A 23,026-nucleotide genomic window follows, 5' to 3' on the forward strand; every position below is an offset into this window, starting at 1 on the left:
GGTTTGAGAGAAAGTACATTAAATGCTTTATATTGCTGCACTCATTCAGCAAGTGCTATATCATGATATTGTTAAAATGTTAGCAAATCAACAAGTTAGCATTACCTGAATTAGCTTGTTATAGCTAGTTACGTTTATTCTAATAAAAATCTTCACATTGAGGTTACATGACAATTTTAAGTTTAACATATTTTGTACTCAAACATTTCAAATGAAAAACAATTCAAATCTATAAATACAAAATAAAAATCTGCCAGTTCTACTTAATTAACTGATTTTTTTTGTATTAACTTTTTTTGCCAACTTGTTCAGGTCTATGGTGTGCAAGGGTTTTAAAAAGTACAATTCTGATACAATAGTTCTCAAAATGCATGTGATTGTAAAACGTTCATAGTGTATTCTTTTATTTGAATGATGAAATATTGCAGTGCCTGATATATTAAATAAAAAGATTGGCCAAATCACTATTCAGCTACTTAATAACTTTGTACAGTCTTTAATCGTGTCATATGATGAGACATTTTTAGACATGAATAAACATGATTATCTTGGTTGATAATCTGTTTTGGAACAATATTAGACATCTCCCTTATAGAGATCATAAGAGATAAAGAGCGTGCTGAAATCAAAGGAACGTCAAATCAAAAAAGTTAGCATAGTGCATGAAAAATAATCATATATTAAAAACATTAATTTCTTTTTATTTGCAAGGTCTGTGTATACTGTAATATACATAAACTTAGAGTAAACTAATGAACTTCTATGTGAAAATAAAAACAAATTAACCAATAGAAATCACTCAACAGAGATTTACACCTTAGACCTCTTATTCGTTGTCATGACTTTCTGACCACCTCCTTGGCCCTACTTGCACAGTCAATGGTGAGAAAACAGCTTTTACTCTATTCATTTGCTTCCATCATTCTGTTTCCCGTATACTTTATTAGATTCCTTGTCTACATTCCTATTCATGGATACATGGGGCGGGGAGTGCTACATTTATTATTACAATCACATATGTTGATTTGGTGTTTTTAAAGTAAATATAGACTTATAAAAAGTACACAGCAAACATCATAGATGGAAAAAAGAATAATCACACAGCCCCACCCCGAAATCAGTAGTCCACAATCCCAACTTACTGTTCCTCTTTTTGCTTCGCTTCTTTTCATTCTTTATCTTACTTGCATTAATTACCTTCATTTCTTTCTTTATCTTACTTACATTCTTTACCTTCATCTCTTTTGTGATGCTCTTATATTACACCAATACCTCTAAAATTCCACTATAGAGGTGGATTGGTAAACTCTGTTTTACAAACATCATTCTCATGGTGCTCTCCTGCTGTTTTCTACAGTGCAAGAAGGTAGCATGGCTTCTGTCTAGAACTGAGGACACATAAATAAAAATATGAATATTTATCGTTTCCAAATACCAGTGACATGTATTCCCATGAATGAGAATCAGTTACACTAAACCAGTGTACAAAAAGTGCAATATGCCTATCTGTACATAAAGACTTTTTAAGAATTTTATATTTCAAAATTGCTTAAGCATTTTGAGCCCAAGATCTAAAGCCTGGTTATCAGCGAAAAAGCAAAAACTTAAGATTTAAATCATTTGTGCATATATTGGTTAATTCGTTTTTCTCTCAGAGTTCTCTGTCTGTACTTCCTGTCCGGCAGTTTGTACAGTTTCTGTTTGCACATGCTCATACTTGGCAACAGACTCTGCCTCTGCAGAGTTCTGAACAACGCTCTCAACCTTAGCGTTGGGTTTCTTAGAAATAGGTGGAGGAACTTTGTTAGCAGTTTTGTGTTTTGAGTCATTCGACTTGGCTGAATCAGAAACGGATGCCAACTCTTCCACCAGAGTCCTCCTCAGATCAGCCTGAACCTCTAAGGATGATGATGTCTCGATTACGACCTTCTTTGGGCTCTTGGAGAAGATGAAGCTGGCTGTAGATGCAGGGGAGTTGGGTACAGTAGTGCCACCAGCCACGACTGGGAGAGGGGAGCGCAGACCAAAGAGCTTGGCTTGCTTGTCATTTGAAGACATATTGGCAGCCTTCAGGCGAATAGCATCCTGGAGACGCATGGAGGGGTTAGTGGGCAAAGACACTACAGGAGGTGTGGAAGAAACAGTAGGCTTAAGTGTGAGGGGTTTAGGCTGCTCAGCCTCTAGTTTTGTAGGTATTTCAACGGCGCTTGATTGCTTCTCTGGAGTTTGTGGAGGCTTGTTGAGTTCTTGTGCCTGAAGTTGAGTCTTTGGCTCACTTATTAATTGGTCCTTTAGTTCCATTGTGTTCGGCAGGGTAGCAGGGACAGGTGCTGTAACTTGGATTTGTTCCTTGAGTGTTAGGGAGTTTAGGTCTGGTGCAGAACAAGGTTGTTTAGTTGCTGGTTCTGTAGGGGCTGAAGTGTTACTTGGTTCGGTGGTTGGACTTGTAACTGATGAGAATGCTGGATCAAGACTTGTGTTTTTTTTTTTTTCAACAATGTTATTTGAATTAGTCTTTACTTCAGTTGACTCTATCTGAGTATTTGATACAGTGGTTGGGTTTGTGTGCACGTTGACAGACGGTGATTCGGTTTTTGGCTCTGTGCCAGACAGAGCTTCCACATCAGGAGGCAGTGATGTCATAATCAAAGACCGTCTCATTGGTTTTGGAGGCACCTCTTGATTGACACCTGAATTTGGTTTGAGTTGTGATGGCTTATCAAGATCTACAGCCTGACTCTGATTGGACTTTACAGACCTGAGACGAACCATCTGTAAGAGAGACTGGGTGACCACTGGACTGGAGGGATCCTCTTTGACTGGAGAGGGATTGCTTGTCTGTTTCACTGTTTCTGTTGTCTCTAGTCTGTCCTCCTTTTTTACATCAGTAGGTAATGGAGGAGGAAGCGGAACAGTGACTTGTTGAGATCTTACATCAGTTGGTAGTGGAGGGGGAGGAGGTGGAGGAATGTTAATTGGTTGAGGAGTTGCAGATAATGTTACTAACGAAGATTGGGATTCTTTCAGAGGGGCTAGGGTTTTCTGTGGTTCAGAAGGTGGTGTTGGTGGAGGTGAAACTTGTGGTGGAGGTGGAACCTCTTGTGGTGGTGTTGGTGGTGGTGGAACTTGTGGTTGTGGTGGAGGTGGAACCTCTTGTGGTGGTGGATGTGGAACTTTTTGTGGTGCTGGTGGTGGTGGCAGTGGAACTTCTTGCGGTGGTGGTGGTGGAACATCTGGTGGTAATTGAGGTATTGTAAGTATAGCCCGTGGCGAAAACGGTGGGGGTGGTGGAGGGAAGTCTGTATCATTTGGCACAGCAAGAGGAATTGCAAAAGCGGTGCCTCCTGGAGGTGCCGGAGGAGGAAACAGAGGAGGTGGAGGGATCCAAGAAGTCAAGTCCTTTATAGCTTTGGCAGCTAGCGTAGGAGTAGGAGGAATAAAGTCTGGAGGGGGCAGTGGAGGTTTGGCTTGGCTGATGTTTGGTATTGGTGGGAAATGTTCTGGGGGAGGTGATGGGGATGAGGTCACACTGGTTGATGGTGCTAAGGATTCAACTTTGCCTTTTAGCTCCACTGCCTGCAACACTGATGCTGTGTCACAATTTGATGAGGTCATGTCTGGTTCATCCACAATTTTAAGACCTCTCTTTTTAGCCCAGCGTGCATAGTTAACAGGGCCAGGTCCACAGAGCAGTTCAAAAGTACGTTGGTTGTGAGCCCAGGTCTCTGGAGGAGGCGCTGGAGGAGCCAGTACTTTGGGCTGGTTGGGAATGTCAAACAGAGACCAGAGAGCCATTACAGCTGGGGAAGAATTTTTACCATGAATTAACTTTGCAGACAGAAGGGTGTTTTTCAGTTCAGCAAGCTTACTGGTGCCATTATTGTATGAATTGGATGCGCCAACAGAAGACACTTGAAGGTTATTTCCGTATGTCTTTAGCTCAGCTGGTGTAGTTTTCTTGACATTGCTGACTGGCTGGATCTCCTTTAATGGGACTGTTGTGAGTCCGTTGGAGCTTAACTTGTTAGTGGTGACCTTCATTTCAGATAAAGAATTGACAGTGGGGTATGGTGATCTATCTGGAGTGCTGACTTTAGCCAAGTAGTAAGGATTTTCAGATCTTTTCCCAGTCTGTTTCCCATGTAAGGAGTGTGACCTGCTGGGAGGAGCTGGAGGTATCTTGCTACGTTTCATCACTGATAGGTTATGTGTGAAAGCACCAGCAGATCCTGTTTTTCTGCTGTCCTCCTCTTCTATAGAGTCCCCATTCACATGAGTAGTTCTATTCGGAACATGGGAACCATGGTTGTTCAGCTTGACTTGTCTAGCAGTGTTCTCAATTTGACTCCCCCTGCTGGCCACGCGGGGAGTGCTACTGCTTGAGATGGTGGATGAATCGGATACTAGTGTCTCTGATGATCCTGAACTGCTCCACCCAGAATAGTTTGAGCGGGTTGAGGAATAATTTGAAGAGACTCTGGAAGATGGACGGGTGGACGCTGGGCTGGCTGACACTAGGCTGCTCTTGCTGACGGTTCGGACACTGCTGCGACTTCGGCTGCGACTGAGTTCCACAACATCCACAGATGGTGGAAGTACAGCATTTGGAATGATTTTAGACATGTATGTGGCCTGAGGTGAGATGGACATGACCGCACCATTTGGGTTCTCTGTCCAAGGAACAACTAGAGTGTCTGCTCCAGAGTTTTCTGGATCTACAGAATGATTTATGGACCTTTGGATGTCATCTTTAAGATTTGCCAGTGTGGGGACCCCTGTTTTGTGTTTCTTAACTGTGTTCAGATTCTCTTTGCCCTGTAGATGATCTTGTATGCTAGTAGATGCACCATCCACAGTGGAAAATATTGCAGGTATGATCATGTCTCCATTGGACAGCTGGTCATCAAGAGGACTGGTGGTGATCCATGCTGCCCTGTCCAACCCTTCAGGTACAAAATATTACAAAACAAAATTAATAAACATACCATGTTTTCCACTAAATAATTAAAAAGGCCTGCTGTACAATACAAAAGACAGAAGTAACCATACCAAGTTCTTTCTGGATGTGTCGAGGAATTCCTACAACAGTTCTCATGTGTTTTCTACGAGACTTGGTCTTCTCTGCAGTCTTGTCTGGCTTCAAAGGTCTAAATGTTGAGGCTGGAGAAAGGAAATAGAAAATGTTGCTGTGGCATTGTATATTTAAAGGGATACTTCACCGCTTTTTCATATTAAACTATGTTATTCCCTTAACTAATACGAGTTGATACATACCTCTCTCGTCTCTTAGATGAGAGAGGTATGTCGTCTTAGTTAAGGGAATAACATAGTTTAATATGAAAAAGCGATGAAGTATCCCTTTAATATTAATTTGTAAACCATTTTATGAGGATACGAGGCCATGGTCTTCTTATGGCAAAAATGGATATGACTGATAACGTGTTTATGCGTGAAAGTGTCACCTTGGCGTTTGAGTCCTGAGCGTGTTGATCGCGAGGACATGGAGGAGCACATCGAAACAGAATCAGCAGCTGTGCTCTCGGACTCAAAGCCTCTCAGTTCACTGAAAGCCATGCTGACTTCAGTCTGAGCTGTTACTGTTGACTAAAGTAAGCAGCATGGTTAAAACTCTAAATTTATAATCGTTCATCAGCAATTAAAAGTATAGAACAGTTTAGGTACACAAGCATCTAGTAGGCAGTCACTCTAGAAAGAACAGAATTTAATACAATCTTAATGGGTACTGAGGGTTGACTGATGCATGGAGGAACACTTACAATCATACTTTGGTCATCAGGAAAGTCCATCCCAGTCCTATCATCTGGAACATAAAACAAATTTCTCTTAAGCATGTAAAATGAACTGCTACATGTGTTTGGTTCATAGTAAAAGGAAGTCTATTAATATTCTGATTTGGAGTTAGATTTTTCTCACCCTCCTGCTGCTGCAGTTTTAGGCCCTGCTGGGCCTCTGTGTGGAGGTCCAACACATATTTAGGCCGATCACCCTCCACAAACACATTTTCTTGGAACTTCTGAATAGAAACAGCACCCACAACTTCTTCTTTAAGGCCTGCAGAGAGAGAAACAGTAAGTAATACATTCAATATATATAATATTTATGCAGCTGACAGACAAATGCACAAATAAAGAAAAGGATATTTTAAATCTACAGGGCTTTGATGTTTTAAAAGGAGATATACACACAGAAACAATTGCATGCCAACAAAATTAAAACGAAAGACCCTGCCCACTGGCGTGTTAGTGATTTGAGGAGAGAAGAGCAATACCTTTCAAAGGATCCTAATGCTAGGAATGTGGTTATTTATTTTCAACAATGTGAACGTCTCTGTTGAGCATTGTTTAATTGTATTTGTTACATTTCACTGTGGATTCTTTGGTAAATCAGTCGGCATTTTGACGCGGGCTTTAAAAACAGACTTTTATGGTATGGATTTGACAGTAGTGTTAATTCTAATGCCTGATCTGTTATCAGTGATTTCTGATATGTAATGATTCACATACATTCAGATGTTCTTCATCTAGGTGTCTAAATGCTCAACTTCACATTGTTTCTCTTAAGCCCCTTTCACGCTGCGATTCCGGCAAATACACAGATAATGCGACCCAGCATTTGTTCCCGGGCCGCTAGATTTGGTCCATTCATACTGCCAGCGAAATACCGTAATATGTGCGCTTTCACACACAACCCGTAACGGTCCCGGATCCAGTTGACACGTGACATCGGGATGTGACGTATAATGTACGAGTCGAAAAAGATTGGCGCCATAGAATAAGGAAAGGCAAAACGGAAGTGCTCATTGGAGCTCTCAGGAGCTCCGTGGTCTCGACTTGTGTTCAGTTGGCGCACATTTCTGCTTGTTTAATTTTAGTTTCTTTTGTATATGAACACTCTCTGCGTTTAAAACACCGACTAGCTATGCTGGCACTGCAGTGTTGTATTATTGAAAAAAACAAGCTCTAGGAGTCGCACGATAACCACGTCATCACTACATCACATCCGTTGCGGCATTAGTTTTGGCTTTTGTTCACACAGCGCTCGTCCCGGATCGAACCCCGCAATGTTACTAGGTCCCCGGCCCGGGTTCAATTCGGTAATCAATTCAGGGACGTGGTTGCTTTCACACAGAAGGCAATGTTCAGGGAATATTGCGGGTCCGACGTGCATTGTGAAAGGGGCTTTAGCAGAATGTTCATTAAACATGAAATGAAATTGATCCCCTTCTCCGGACCCGACCCCACCCCACCCCTAACGCAGTGAAAAACGCCCTCTGTTTCTGGCCTCACCCACTGATCTAGTAACTCCTATTACTATCCCGCAGAGACCTACACTTGAAAAATCAGGGTAAAAATGTATTTCTAAATTATGACTTTTTCATGTAAAAAATCATAAGTGCACCCCAGGAACATTATAGAATAATAAAACAATGTAGTTTATGATCCCTTTAAGACTGCTGTTGAATCTGTTCATTTTCTCAACACTAGATGGAGTAGGAGAAGAAAGAAACTCTGAGGTTAGAGGTATACATAAGGAAAACAAAACCTGTTGCTCAACCTGAAGAACAAAGACAGATTACTCAATAATTATCAAAGTAGCAAAACAACAAATATCAATTCTTTAACCTTCTTGTAGATGGTTAAGAAACAGTTCTATGTTTGATCCATGGCCTGCCCTTACCCTTCACACATTACCCTTTAATATTGCACTAATTATTTAATTTATTAGTTCCGCGAGGACCGCAGTGAGAATGCCAAAACCCAAACTCAGTCCATCTTAAACCAGGCTAGACATGTCCTACAGCCCAGAGAGCGCCACCCACTCTTGCATATACACACACACACATATCTATATATATATATAGATATGTGTGTGTGTGTATATGCAAGAGTGGGTGGCGCTCTCTGGGCTGTAGGACATCTCTCTCTCTCTCTCTCTCTCTCTCTCTCTCTCTCTCTCTCTCTCTCTCTCTCTCTCTCTCTCTCTCTCTATATATATATACACATACATACATACATACATACATATATATATACACATACATACATACATACATATATATATACACATATATATATATATATACACATACATACATATATACACACACACACACACACACACACACACACACACACACACACACACACACACACATACACACATACACACATACACACATACACACATACACACATACATACATATATATATATATATATATATATATATAAAGAAAAATGTACCAAAAAAGTGAAAGTGTATTTAGATGCAGACAGCCAAACCAGTTATGATGTTCCTGAAATGGTTCTGGAACATTTAAAATAGTTGAACAACCACAGAACACATCTTTTCAGCTCTGAGAAAGATATCATGCTGTATATAAAGCCAAAAGAGCATTCTTAGCCATGAGGCAAATACCTAATGTCCTTATTGCTTTTATAAAATGACCAAGGTAATATGATAAAGACATGTTCAATTTTAAAGACAGGAATCAGATCACAAGTCCTTCTCCAGTCCAGAAAGAATATAAATCTGAAGCAATTCAATTGACTAGACAGTAGAAACCAAAAGCATTAACATGTTAGATGAGCACCCACATCTGCATGTCAGGTGTATTTATCAATATTTTATCTTTCAACATGGCTTATCCAATCAGAATTTAAAGTTATTTCTTTGATAAAACTACATTAGTGACATGAATCCAATCCGAAAGATCTAATCTAATGGTAAATATTCTTTCTGTGTGTGTGTGTGTGTGTGTGTGTGTGTGTGTGTGTGTGTGTGCCTAAAGTATTGTGTTGATGTCTAAAGGTTATATAATCTATACCATGACCTGAATAGTTGTTGAAAGCGTTCTCAGAATTTCAGAGACTTTTCTGAAAACTTGATAACCTTCTGAGAAAGCAAAATAAAAAGCAGCACAAAATAAGACAAACTCAAACATGACTGGACCTGTTGAGGGCTGATGTCAGAACAGCTGCAAACAGTCTTGATTGAGATAAAAGTCAAGACTCCCAGAGCAGCTTTACATTTGGTTTTATTTGAACTAACCTCATGTTTCATGGTGGTTATGGCTATCTATCAAAAGCAAAACCTGTCAAAGACTCAAAAGACAGTGACAGAAAAACAGTTCATCTCAGTTCTGTGAATGAAACCTTGACAAAGTCACCACGAGAGACTTTATTAAGGCGCCTGATCCTGCTGTCCTTCGGAATAGATTTAATAAAGGTTACTAAATGTTTAGTAATCAGTAAAGTCAAGGCAAAGGTGAAAAGACAAGGAAGAAAGAGGAACACAATGTGCTAGAATGAATGATAGAGATTAGCAATGCAAACGCACAGTTCAGTTCTCATCATTGGCAGTGGCAGCTGGATCCCACAGGCAATGTGTGTGCTGGCAGGAGCTCAGGACTGCCCTGCCCTAACAATAATTGCTGTGTTTTTGGACAGCAGGGGGCAGCACTTTGGGACTGTTCAGGTCACACATAGGGGCTTCAAGTGAAAACGCCTTCTATTCAGATGTGCATAATTCATAACCAGCACAGCTTCCTCTTGTACCACTCTTTGAAGATTTTTCCTTCCAGAATCTGGCAGTACGTTTTGGGAGTTCATTTTAAGTCACTCTCCTACCTTGAAAGGCATGTCTTGCTCATTGTTAGTAGCAGCTCACAGCACGACTCCCTCGCAACCGCCGCTGTTGTCTGACTTGAACTGGTGCTGGTGGTATCACTCCATACAACCATTTTAAAAAATGTCTTCATGTATTTCACAACTTCACAACACTTCAGATGCAAAAATTTTAAAGCTCTGGACATGTTTCAGGATTCCTTGCCATAGCAAAGTCTCTGTACTTCTGTACTACTAGTTTGCAGTTCTGGAAAATGAAGGTACTGGAGACTAAGAATTAAGTGTGAAACCACCAGAAAGTCTTTTCTTTTTGACCCGTTTCTTTGTTGCCGTGACCCTGCTGACCAAAATGACCATTTTGCTGTCCAGTGGTTAAGCTATTTTAATTTCTGCATTGCATCCTTCATAAGGGCATTTAATAATTTTTGAATTTTCATTTCGGAATTAAATCTCTTTTTTGACCCATTAAAAAAAAACTGCCTAATAATTATGCACATCTATAGAATATAAGGCATTTTTTTTTCTTTAAGCCCTCATTAACAATAAGATCTAGCCTATTAATGATTATATTCAATCTTAATAGTGGGTAAGATTGATATGGTTTTCAATTGGTAAAATGTTCTTAGAAAAAGAATATAATCAGAATATCAACTTATTAAAGCTACACTGTGTAACTTTTTTAGTTTATTCTTAGCTAAAAACACTTAGTTCTTTCAAAAATATATGTCTACATTTTTAAATATACATTAATATATATTTACTTCTTTCAAGTAATAAAGTATTTTCATAAGTTTATAATATGCCATTGAAAATACATACGGGTGAGGGGTTCGAATGCCAGTCGCCATGTTGCCCCTCCATCTTGAAAGTACATTAGCCAAAGAGGGACATACAAGCTTCGCTTTTCACGTTATAACACTCGATGGCAGTCATGAACGAGGTCGAACTGGAAGCCATGTTAATCTTGGACTAAATCGGCCACTGTAGGAGTTAAAACAAAATCGGAATTGAGAGGAACAGAAACTAATATTCACTGGATTGTCATATACCTTTACACCGCTAGATGGGGGAAAATATCACACAGTGTAGCTTTAACAAATAAGAAATAACAAATAATTAGGCATGCACTGCATGCATGTATGCATAAATATTCATAAAAGTGTTTTGTGAAGCTATTTTACCTTAAAAAACTATTTAATAGAGCTATTTGCATTAGGCTATTGGCTTTAACAGGACCAAACAAAAAGAGAAAAGAAACAAGAGGTATGGCCCATCACTGATCAGTGTCAGTGTGACAGGACATACAATTATTTTTATGAGTCTTTTTTTTTGGGATGATTGCTGTAAATTATAAAATGCTTGGCATAAGTTGGACCTTGAAAACCAACTTGAATTACATGAAATCTAATTTACAAAAGGAGGGGGCTCACATTTGCATACAAATGTTAAATAACAGCATTTGCAGAACTCAAACTCAAAAGTGGAATTATAAACGGCTTCAATAGTCTGTATTCAGCCAGACATACTGAACGGAAAGTGTTGTTTGTGTTGTCTCTGACCTGTACTAACTTGCATCAAGCCTGACAGACATCTTTTAATCAAACAATGGGTGACTCGTTCACTCCACATTTCGAGTTGCTTCGTTCAAGGCTGCAGTATATTGCAAAAGATTGTGTCCTATATATGCTTAGTGCAGTTTCTGCTGCGTTTAGAGTGCAAAGCCCAGCACAAGTAGGCTGAGTGTTGAAACTTTACATGCAGAGCTGCTTAAACAAGCAGCTTTAATGTTGCAACCTGTTAATACGAGCAATGAAATGAAAACATGCTGCTGCAGATGTATAAAACAGGCCTTAAACTTAATCTGCCTTGGAAAACTGTCCATTTGTCCCTGAGGCATTATCCATTCACAATGCAGGTAAAGGTTAACTGAGGCAAACATCCCTCATCTTAAGCCGATACAAAAGTCTTTGAAAAGTAAGTGGACTGATTTCAGGTTCATCACCCTTGCACACAATCTTTTTTTCGATTTTGGAAGATTTTCAGAAAAAGGTAAGAAAGGCCTCCGCCTGCCACACCTATATCAAATAACTAATGTAATATTTGCCAATTCGGCAGTTAAACCCAGCAGCGGTACAATTGCTGCATAAATCGATCAATACTACAACATCTCTTAAAATCTCAAGCTCCTACTGGTATTATGGAAAACGCAAAGCTGCAGACATGTATTAAAGGGAACCCATTATGCAAAACTCACTTTTATATGGTGTTTGAACATAAATGTTTTGTGGCAGTGTGTGTATAAAACCAACCTTTAATGATACAAAGCGCTCTCTTTTTTAATCTGCATGAATCATAAGCAGTGTCTCAGAACAAGCGTTTGCAGATTCTGGCAGTGTGATGTCACATATGCTTAGGCCCCGACCATAACCACTGACAGACTCTACCCTATTAGCATAGACCCCACCCTTAATGAGCTATACACAGCCCGCCATGTTTATCTCCTCGCCAGCGCTTTTAAAATCAGCATTCATGTAAGAAATACATTCTTATAAGGGGTTTAATGGATCGTAGTTGTTCCGTGATTCGTACAGACCAAGTTTAACCACCAATGACTGAGAAATTATCATTTGCACATATTTTGTCGTGCTAGTTTACACATTCATTCGATTTTAAACCGGTGCTGCAGAGGTAGGGGAGAATTTAAAGGGTCAGTTCACCCAAAAATAACATTTGTCATTATTGACTCACCCTAATGTTGTTCCACACCCGTAAGACCTCCGTTCATCTTCGGAACACAGTTTAAGATATTTTATATTTAGTCCGAGAGCGTCTCTAAGTGTATGCACACTATACTGGCTATATATCCAGAAAGGCAATAAAAACATCATCAAAGTAGTCCATATGTGACATCAGTTGGTTAGTTAGAATCTCTTGAAGTATCGAAAATACATTTTGGTCCAAAAATAACAAAAACTACGACTTAATTTAGCATTGTCTTCGCTTCCATGTTTGTTTTCAAACCTCAAATAAAGATTAAATTGGTCATGAATCAGTGGATTGATTCATGATTCGAATCGCCAATGTCACATGATTTCAGCAGTTTGACATGTGATCCGAATCATGAATCAATCCGCTGATTCATGACCGTTTGAATCTTTATTTGAGGTTTGAAAACAAACGCAGAAGAGAAGACAATGCTGAATAAAGTCGTAGTTTTTGTTATTTTTGGACCCAAATGTATTTTTGATGCTTCAAGAGATTATAATAAACCAACTGACGTCACAGATGGACAACATTGATGATGTTTTTATTCCCTGCACAGTCGCACACATCGAGGAAGGGGCATGTTTTAGAGGCGCTTTTGAATTGATTCCCTTTTTCATTACTTGGGTGTGCACATATTGAAGCTGAAATACCCATCTCAGCTAGAGTGGCCATACGCCTGGATTTTATTACATCTAATGTTGTTGTTTTATTTATTTTCATATTATGTTAAATACCAAAACCAATAGAGACAATAGAAGAGAAATAATGTAGCAATGTAACTTTCTGGAAAGTGGGATCACTACAGGTTGATGGCAGGTGGACACAGTGTAAAATAGAATTGAGAGCGGGTGGTTTATGGGTGTGTGAGAGAACCTGGCGAGAATCTTTGCACGATTCAATGTCTCGACAGTCAAGCACAGTTGAAAATATCCAATCAATGGACGTATCAATCAATTTAAAGAAATATTAAATTATATATAATTATTTTGAATGGGACTCGAGTGGACTCGGCAATAAGTCCACTAATATGTTCGAGTATGAGTTAATACAGAGTTCAAATGCACGCTTGTCCACGACAAGATCAAGACCATTAAAATATGGTTTTGAGACCGAGTTTGCAACACTGCAACATTGATATAGAATGTTTGGTTTTGAAGGCTTGGTGCAAACTATTCCCAGTGCTCATAATGCATAATTGCCCCATGCAAATTATCATTATAATCTTGAAATGTCCTCTTTCACTTTTGCCGTAAATCAAGTTCAGATGCTCAGTCCAAATTCCAATTGAGAAGTAGTGCTTGAACCTTTGAATGAATATTTGCTATAAAACAGGCAAGCTGAAACAGATTTAAAATTAATACTTTACAACCTATGGCTTGAAGGGGCTACACACACATACCAAGCTAAATAGGGATGTTGGACATTATCTAGAAAGATTATGGCTTTAGAAAAACTTGGCTATGTTTAAAATGTCAGCCTGAATCAGTCTAGTTCTAGCACAGAGCTGAGTTCTGTTCACAGGACCTAGACACAGAGAAAGAGCTGAGAACCAGTTTCCCAACTTCACACCTGTTCATTGTGTCAGAATCTCCAGGGCAAAGCTCAGGAAGGTTAGGAATTCTGCACAAACACACCCACGCATAACAATAAACAAACACACACATGAACTCAGTCTGTCTTCATCTCTCAAGCGTTCACAGGCATCGTGTTTTAATGCTGATGAGGAATGACTGGCATTTCTCATGAGGAGTTGAAAAGAAAAGTCAGAAGAAAGGTCAGGATTGTGGGTAAACCCTGGCAAGCATCTTCCATCAGGAGAAGTCAAAAACTCTGGAAAGAGCTGTATGTGAATGTATGAGTGTGTGCCAGTGAAACATTTCATGGGAAACAGGTTTAAAGTAACAGCTCTTTGTTCAGACTGAACCGGCAACATCCCACAGGAAGCTTTAACATTGCAAGGTCTGGGATACAGGATACAAAACAAATTTATAAGTGTGTTCTCAGTAGCGGGGTGACCTTCTTATTTGCAGTGCTAGCTCAAGTAAGCATTACTATTGCTCATACTTGAGGTATGAAGAAGCCCCCTGCCAACATTGCTATATAACTTGTGCTGGTTTTGGGGCCCTAGGCAAGATAGTGAAAACTGGCCTCAAAGGTACAAATGTTTTCATAGCATAAAACATTCAAAGAACCACTTAAATATTATGTGGTTTCTCTCTTCAGGCACTAAAATGTCAAAAATTAAAACATGCAGTGGTTAACTTAAAGGAGTTATTTCTACCTGATCTGGCCAATAAAAATGATTTCTGTGGGTGCAAGCCAATGGAGTCTATTCAGTCAAATTTAATATTACAACAGTGAATATAAAAGTGCCACATAAATAGTACAAAGCATTACACCATACCTGATGTTCACAGTATATATACTGTGAACATAACGCGTGGTGTAATGCATATATGAACTTAAAAAGCTATTTGTCTAAGTATGAATATGAAAAAATTTAACACATTTTTGTAAAAACTTGGAAGATTATAGGCGTAATGGTTTTTATACCGTACAAACCATATTTTCTATCCCCTTACACTGCCCCTCCCCCTAAACCTACCCATCACAGGAAACATTCTGCATTTAATTTCTCCACAAAAAAACAAAACTCATCCTTTATGATTTAGAAGCCTTTTGAAAAGTGAGGACATGAGTAATGTCCTCATATTTCACCCTCTCCTTGTAATACCTGTGCAATCTCTTTATACACATTTGTGCTCTGATATTTCACAAAAACAAAAACACATTTTTATAACAATTATCAGCTTGGCATATATATATATATATATATATATATATATATATATATATATATATATATATATATATATATATATATATCTTTACATATTCACTTAAAAAAATTATAATAATATTTCACAATATTACTGCATTTGAGGTCACACAACAGACTTCTTTAAAAAACAAACAAAAAACATTTGAACTGTTTTTTTTAATAATAATCATCATAAAAATATTTTATGCATATTTTACTTGTTCTATTGTAGTGATTATTTAGTTATTGTGTCAAAAAGCAAAAATAATAATACAAGTAGAAGAAGAAAAAAAATAGTTAAAATCAACTGGTCACAAGACACTATAACAATTTACCCAGACAAACTAATCTAATCAGTTCACTTTCTGAGACCGAATGTCATCACCATATCAGAAGGGAGCAGCACCAGATAACCTTATCAAGTACCAAACACACTGAAAGATTTTGTATTTTCAAAGTAACTCACTCTTAAAATCAACGCAGGGCCATTCACAAGAACCCAGAATGATCACATCTCAGTTGATAAAACATTTTAAAGCATCAAAGTTGCACTACCAATGCAAAGCAAGTTCCAAAAGGTAGGCGTCTTAATCTTTCTCCCGTCTTTTATCCAAATTCTAAGGAACTACGGCATGTGTTCTCCATGGAGAAGGCAATCCCATAATCCACAGAAAAACTCAGTGAAACAGTTCTCAAGATGATGAAAGCTAAATAAATGTTAATTATAAATACATTTAATTCAATACGGAAAATCATTTATATGAATCTTTGTGTGAATCGGTCAAAACAATCAGTTTTAGAGTACTGTGCCATTAGATTAGAAAAATGTTACATTAAACCTGTGAGTCACATCCTCCAGTGTGTAATGCTATATGCGTCATGGTGGTCTGCATGCTATTTAATTTCAGCCAAATAAGAGTGAGTGTGAAGGGTTTAAATAATGAATCCTGCTGCTTTTGAACCGTCTTCAGCAGCAGTTACCACACCCTCAGGAGAATCACATAAAAGCTGTTTATTTTTGGTGGTTATGCACCATATCGATCATTAAGCTGCAGTCTGTTCTGTATCTGTCTGAGTGGATTCACGCTTCAGTAAATGGGTGGGGTTGAGGTGTGTTTTCACAAAGGTCTCCCTGCTATTACAGACCATGTGGAACCTTCACATTCATCCTCATCTCATCTCACAAAGCAAAGCACACACATTTAAAAAAAAAAACATAAGATAATTCACATGCATCCAATTCTTGTTCTGATCCCAAGCTAAACCACAAACATACTGCACACTTTTAAATAAACACTTGAGACTTGTACACACAAAGCAAGCACTTAAAGTGACCTCAAGTAGAGGACGAATTTTATCTTCTTGGCATGTTGAAATTTCTGCTCGGAAAACTCAAGACTTTGCGATAATCATAAGGCAAAGATTTTTTCAGACGGCGCTCAGCACACATACACACAATGATATATAGGCATTTGAGACATATCTCAAGATGTTTGATGTGTCAACCTTCCCTAGTCCAACAAACAAGGAATTAACCACAAATATTAGTCCACAATAAAATTTGCAAAATAACACTGCTGGGAAAAAGAAGAGAAATATATTCTTATTTATTATTAAAGCTGCTCATTGCTACATCATAATTTATACCGGTATCAAAACCCAAACTGCCGGAGAACGCTGAAAGCCAGTTACCCAAACAAATGACCTCTTCTAGGTTGTAATGGGACTACGGTACTAATTACACCGTCTGAACAGAAATGACTGAATGTCTGAACACATTACCCACAGATGAAAACACATACCCAACATTTACTGTACAAGGACAGATAAAGTGTTTAACCCTTAAATGCGATGTTTTGCCAATCATTATTACATATTCAGGTCTTTAGAGACCCGGATCTATATCCAACACGGATGGAGCTCTACCTGTCGTGATAATATAAAACTCTCCTGATATTAGTTAACAATTACAGAAGAAAAATTTAGCATATTTTGTTACCTTTTGGAGCTTTGAAGGGTTCAGTTTGAGCAGATGCTTTATACCATCATCACTGTCCTCGTTTATCAGTACATTCAGCATCTGGCTCATATTCGCAATCTCAAAACTACCATTTTCACCATCTTACAGAATCAATATGTTGACAGTAACACCAATATTTGATTGCGTTCAGTAATTACTCTGCAGCAAATTACTAAGCCATTTTAAGTTTTGCTGATGATACTTCCTGTTTTGTTTTCAGGCTGCTGTGACTGAGTGAAACGTCACTTCATCATTGTATAGCAGATATTGTCACCTTGTGGAATAAAGGTAAACTGAACTTATTTAGTCATCAAAGATTCTATTATTGTTGTGCAGAAAAAAAAATAATTACACTGTTACACACCTCAGGTCTTAAGCAACCCTCCTATTACATTTTTTACAAAAAAAGGGAAAACAGGCATCCTTTTATAATTACAATTTTTTTTTCTATAATGAATTGATTTAGGAATACTAAGAAGGTTGGTGTCTAACATCCCAAACAAAATGGGACCCACTTTATATTAGGTGGCCTTAAATACTATGTACTAACATTTTAATTAATCACTTGATACAATGCACTTATTGTGTACAATACATGTTTTTGCATTGTACTTACATTTTTAAAATACCTGCATGTAGTTATGTCTGTAATTAATTTCTGCAGTTACATTTGTAATTACACTGTTGGCATTTCTCTTACACCAAACCCTACCCTTAAACTGATCCATATCACCACACCTGTCCCTAACTCTACCCGTATCCCACCTCAATATCAGCAAAGGAGCTTTGCAATACAATTTGAACACAGTAAGTACATTGTACTTATTTTTTTATTTGAGTACATAGTACTTAAAGGCCACCTAATAAGTTAAGGGTTAAGATCAAATACATTTTAAACACAAACCAAACTAAATCTCTCACTTTTAGTTTGTGCAGCAGTTAGGTTAGATTAGTTGCTATGTTACTGTATCAAACGTTTAAAAACAGGGACATTATTGCAGTAAAATGTAAATTTTCTTATTTGTAGATGTCACAAATTCAAAGTTTTTTATATGACAAAATAGCTTGTTTTAAATTTTATAATTTACTGATGTTGGAGGACTAATCTTGGACTAATACTTCCCTCATAGAGCATGGCCCTAGTAATGGCAAAGTCGTGGGTTCAATTTCCAGGAATGAACTGATAAAGTGTATACCTTCAATGTCTGAATCCTTGATACCTTAAAGTCGTGTTGCATAAAAGTGCCAAATATACGATTCAGTAAATAGATGGGTTTATTCATGATAAATTGATGATGTTGCTTGATTTTCTACATTTATTTCTCAACTTACATTACCCAAGCTGCACTTCACCTTTTTATTTAATTTCCCCGAGATGCCTCCACTTACAGAACCCGTTTATGTAACGATTGATGTGAAACTGGTTTCATATACGGTTATTGCCTACACAAAAAAGTCTTCCAAGCAAGGAGAAAAGAAACAGGCCCAACAGTTAACTAAAAAAAAAGATATCTGATTCTGAAGAATTTTAGACATATATAAGGAAACATTGTTTTTAGGAGTACAAGGTGGTAAAGTGTCACCTGTTTTAGGTGTAGATTGTGGTAGTTCTACAGGTGATCCAGTGGCGAGCAGATCTCCACGTAACTCTGTAGCGCGTCGGCGGGATTTCCTGCGCTGGCTCTTCAACCACTTGAATGCACGGCTGAAGGATCCTATCCGTCTCCTGCCCCGTTTACCTCTGCCGCCCTGCCGCTCCTCAGTGAACACCTGCAGCAAATCTGGAGGAATCAGATCCCCCACAGAGTCACGGCCAGATGACATCGTGCAGCCTGCCACACAAACAGAAATAATCATTCACATGATTCACATCGTTTTGTAACATTTGTTTTTCTCAGGTTTGTAAATCACCAGGACACTAGACCAACCCTTAAAATTAAACGCTTATTCATGTTTAACTATAAAGTGAATTTCACATAGAGCACTACATAATGAAGGAGTGAATGAAACATTATTATTTTACACTATATATGTATAGTTAACAAAACCTAAAGCAAATCAAAGACTAGCATTTGTGTCCTCCAAAACATATCTGTACATGCCTTTCCACACATTTTTAGAGATGCCATATAGAAGAGAAGAGAAGTATTTCTTCAGAATCTTAAAACACTAAAGAGCTGCATCTCTATGGGAAAAGAAATTAGCACTTTTTGTTTCAAGTTCACAGAACTGATACATTTTTAAAATGCTATGGAAGTCAATGGCTCAAGTTAACTGTTTGGTTACTGACATTCTTCAAAAAATCTTCCCTTGTGTTCAGCTGAAGTGAAATATCCCTTTAAGTTTAACTGAAACTGGGGTGGGATTTGCATTTCTCAGCTTATGGCACTCGAAAGAGTAAATGCTAAAAGTAAGTGTTATATAATGTTTTTGTGCAAGATTAATGTTAAGTGGGAGACTTAGTAGTGATCAATGTTTTGTTTGCTAATGTAGAAGAGTTTCTGTTAATGTGGGTTTTTAATGCTGACAAGTGGTGCATGTGGCTTGGTTTGAGAGCAAGTACGTTAAATGCTTTATATTGCTGCACTTATTCAGCAAGTGCTATATCATGATATTGTTAACATGTTAGCAGATTAGCAAATTAGCATTTTCTGAATTGGCTTGTTATAGATAGCTAAAGTTTATCGGTTTTCACACGGAGGTTACATGAAAATTTAAGTTAAATGTATGAATAGTGTACGCAGACACTTCAAGTTATTTAAAATGTATAGTTACAAATAAAAAAATCTGTCAGTTCAGCTTACTTAGAATTTCTTAACTTAAAAATTGAGGCAATTGATTGCTAAATTTGATTGCGATTTCTAAAGATCATCATATACTAACAACATCATATCCTGTGGAAAGAAATATCAAATGTGCTCTGTACCATAAAACAAGAATGCTCAATCTAAAAAATTTGCTTGGATTATTAAAATAAAAAACAAAAGGGCCAGTTTACCTCAAGGATGATAGCTGTTAGAATGATAACTATAACATTGTAATAATCTTTAAAATTCTATGAGAATAGCAAAGTCAACTATAATGATAAAGCTTAAGGATAAAACGGTTACCAGTTTGATGATAAACCATGATAATTCCAGATGGTTAATATTATGGTTTCATTCTTTAATTATCATGGAAACAGTGTTTGATTATGGCGATTTGAAAAACTTGCAGTAAATACTGATCAACATTAAACAGTTAGCAAGTCTCATGCAAACACAACCCAGTGTAGGTTTCATTTTGTGTGAAAACATGATGGAAGGCAGAGTGCGGAGATAAATTATATGAAAGAATGCATGAATTAATTATATGTATGTATTACTAAGGGGGAACCAGCTGCCTTCAGAAACGCTTCGATCGCCTTTCATCCTTTTCTTTTCAGCTTCTCTTCATTTAATGCCCAATGAAGTAGAGTTTATAAGCACAGCTGCTTTGTTTATAGAGGTTACCGTGGAAACGGTTCTCTATTTCTGCTGTTTCATAAGCCCCACCTACAGTCAGCGAGAGGATTTACATTTTCATTTAGCCTGTCTGCCATTTTTGTTCAGACAAATGTGAAAATTGGAGCAAATTTTAACCGGTACAAAATAAACAAATTGTCCATTCTTAAAATCTCAACACTTCAGATAATAAGGTGACGTATGCAGACTTGTTCATGAAGCAGATAAAATAGCATAATTTCTACATTCCTTTTCATAAAAATTATTTAAATGATTTAACATTTTATAAAACTTTTTCATGTTCAAGTCACCCAACCAACATTTTTAGTTTGTTTAAAATCCAGCCATCATTTGTAAATGTTCTCTTTTTAATTAGTTTATGCTAAAAGTGCATAGAGATCAATTGGTCACTATAATCATGATGAAATTTTCATACCGTTTCATCTTCAATATCCCAGAGGAATGATATCACTTAGATATGATTTTATCAATTACAATGATAAAAACATTAACAGCCAATCAGAATCCACTAGTCTTAAAAGTCTTCAAAGAGTGTGACCAACTCCTTTTGAACATATCTTGCTTGCTTAGGGAACCAGTTGAACCTCAGAAAGAAAAAGAAAAAAAAAATGATGGTCTCAGCTTTAAAGGGAAAACAATTCTTCTTAAAGAAGAATGCACTTTGACTTTGAGGCCCAAGCGAGAAGAATCTTTTTTCTTTTTTTTAACACTATATTTCCGTTAATGAAGTGTCTATTTGCAATAAGTGTTGGGAAGAAGTAGCCAGATCAGCCAGAACCCCATCAAGATGTTGGGAACACACCATTGGCAGGGCTTAATCCGAGGAGCGGGATAAAAGGTTGTCTTTCAAACTCTCTCTGCAGGCAACTGGATAGCGCTACAACCAACCACAGAAACAAAGAAGGTGAAGTAGAGCTAGCTGACAGATTACATTTTTGCCATCTAGATTTCTAGGCTAGGCAAGATAATGCGTGCCCCTTAAAGGGTTATTTTACCCAAAAATGAAATTTATGTCATTAATGACTCACCCTAATGTTGTTCCACACCCATCCATTTAATAATTTTAATAAATATAGTAATTTACACTATGTTATTACTGCAACCTGTTTAATGTACAACAGTACTGAGGTGAAAATAGTATCTACCACTATTTATAAGTAAATGGCATCTAACAACTATTTGCACTTATTGCAAATAACTGCTACTTTAATAGTGCAAATAGAATATATTGCTATTTTCACAGATTATAGCTTATAACAGCATAACATATAGATAATAGCATATCGCTACGAAAATACTGTTATTGTCACTTTGTATAAATAGCATTTATCACTAAGAATATATACTATTTTCACTTAGTGCAAATAGCCACTGCCTTCAAATAATGACATCACGTATAACCCAACAAAAGCATGCTGATATGTTTTAAATCTAAACAGAATTATATAATTGGTAGTATAATTGGGAGAAGTGGTTGTAGTACAGGCTCTTGACCTAATGATGTGAATCGCACACCAAAATTGAGATTGAGTCTCATTCCTGAACACCTAGTCATCAGCTCCACCCTTACACACACAGATACTGATACACACCCTTACACAGCACACAAACACATTCATGATGTGTAAAACATTTAAACAAGGCATTATATCTTGAATAAACACACCTAGCAGATGTATTTACACAAGGAGGTCATTTTACTCAATTAATAGATGCACAAACATTCACAAAGAACAGAACTTCACATGAATGCACAGCCATAAAATAAACAGCAACTTGAAAATGATGCTGTTTAACATAAACAGCCCATTCGAAGAGGGCTAACTAGAGTGAGAGGATTGTTGGAAAAAAGAAAAAGGGAAAAAAGGCAGAGAGACACACTAACACAGTGTCAAATGAGGAACTGAAGCCATTTCACATGTGTGAGCGAAACTGAGAGCAAGACCTCCTTCATGTGGCAGCAGAGCTCTGTTAAAGCAGGGCGACGGACCAATCAGAGTGCAGCATTCTGACTCAGTCCATCACCATGGAAATGCATAAAAACAAAAAACAGAAACAGCACACAGCAGAGCCAGAGTTTATCTACTCATCACCTTAATCACATCAGTTTGATCCAGGAGTTAGAGAACACTGACTCACATGTTTTCTCCATCTGCACATGATTCATTTGCATTTAGTTACATAATATTAGTTCTTATAATATACATGTTGGGAACTCATTTGCATGACATCACAGGTCTGTCTTGTTTGGATGGTCTACCTAGGGTTT

At 37.6% G+C, this 23,026-nt stretch overlaps 1 protein-coding gene across 1 annotated transcript in view; it reads right to left on the minus strand.

Moving 5' to 3' along the window:
- Positions 1-410: 410 nt before the first annotated feature.
- si:dkey-157l19.2 (NHS-like protein 3) overlaps positions 411-23,026 on the minus strand; it is a 39,255-nt gene continuing 16,639 nt past the window's right edge. The window contains exons 2-7 of the mRNA XM_067421780.1: positions 18,838-19,086; positions 5,935-6,072; positions 5,778-5,821; positions 5,463-5,604; positions 5,050-5,160; positions 411-4,943 (exon numbers count right to left, since the gene is read on the minus strand). Coding sequence (XP_067277881.1) covers positions 1,636-4,943; positions 5,050-5,160; positions 5,463-5,604; positions 5,778-5,821; positions 5,935-6,072; positions 18,838-19,078 — 3,984 coding nt within the window. The 5' untranslated portion in view covers positions 19,079-19,086 and the 3' untranslated portion in view covers positions 411-1,635. The remainder of the gene's footprint in view (positions 4,944-5,049; positions 5,161-5,462; positions 5,605-5,777; positions 5,822-5,934; positions 6,073-18,837; positions 19,087-23,026) is intronic.

This window comes from Pseudorasbora parva, chromosome 17 (assembly GCF_024679245.1).
Source record: "Pseudorasbora parva isolate DD20220531a chromosome 17, ASM2467924v1, whole genome shotgun sequence".
In the NCBI taxonomy this organism is placed as follows: domain Eukaryota; kingdom Metazoa; phylum Chordata; class Actinopteri; order Cypriniformes; family Gobionidae; genus Pseudorasbora; species Pseudorasbora parva.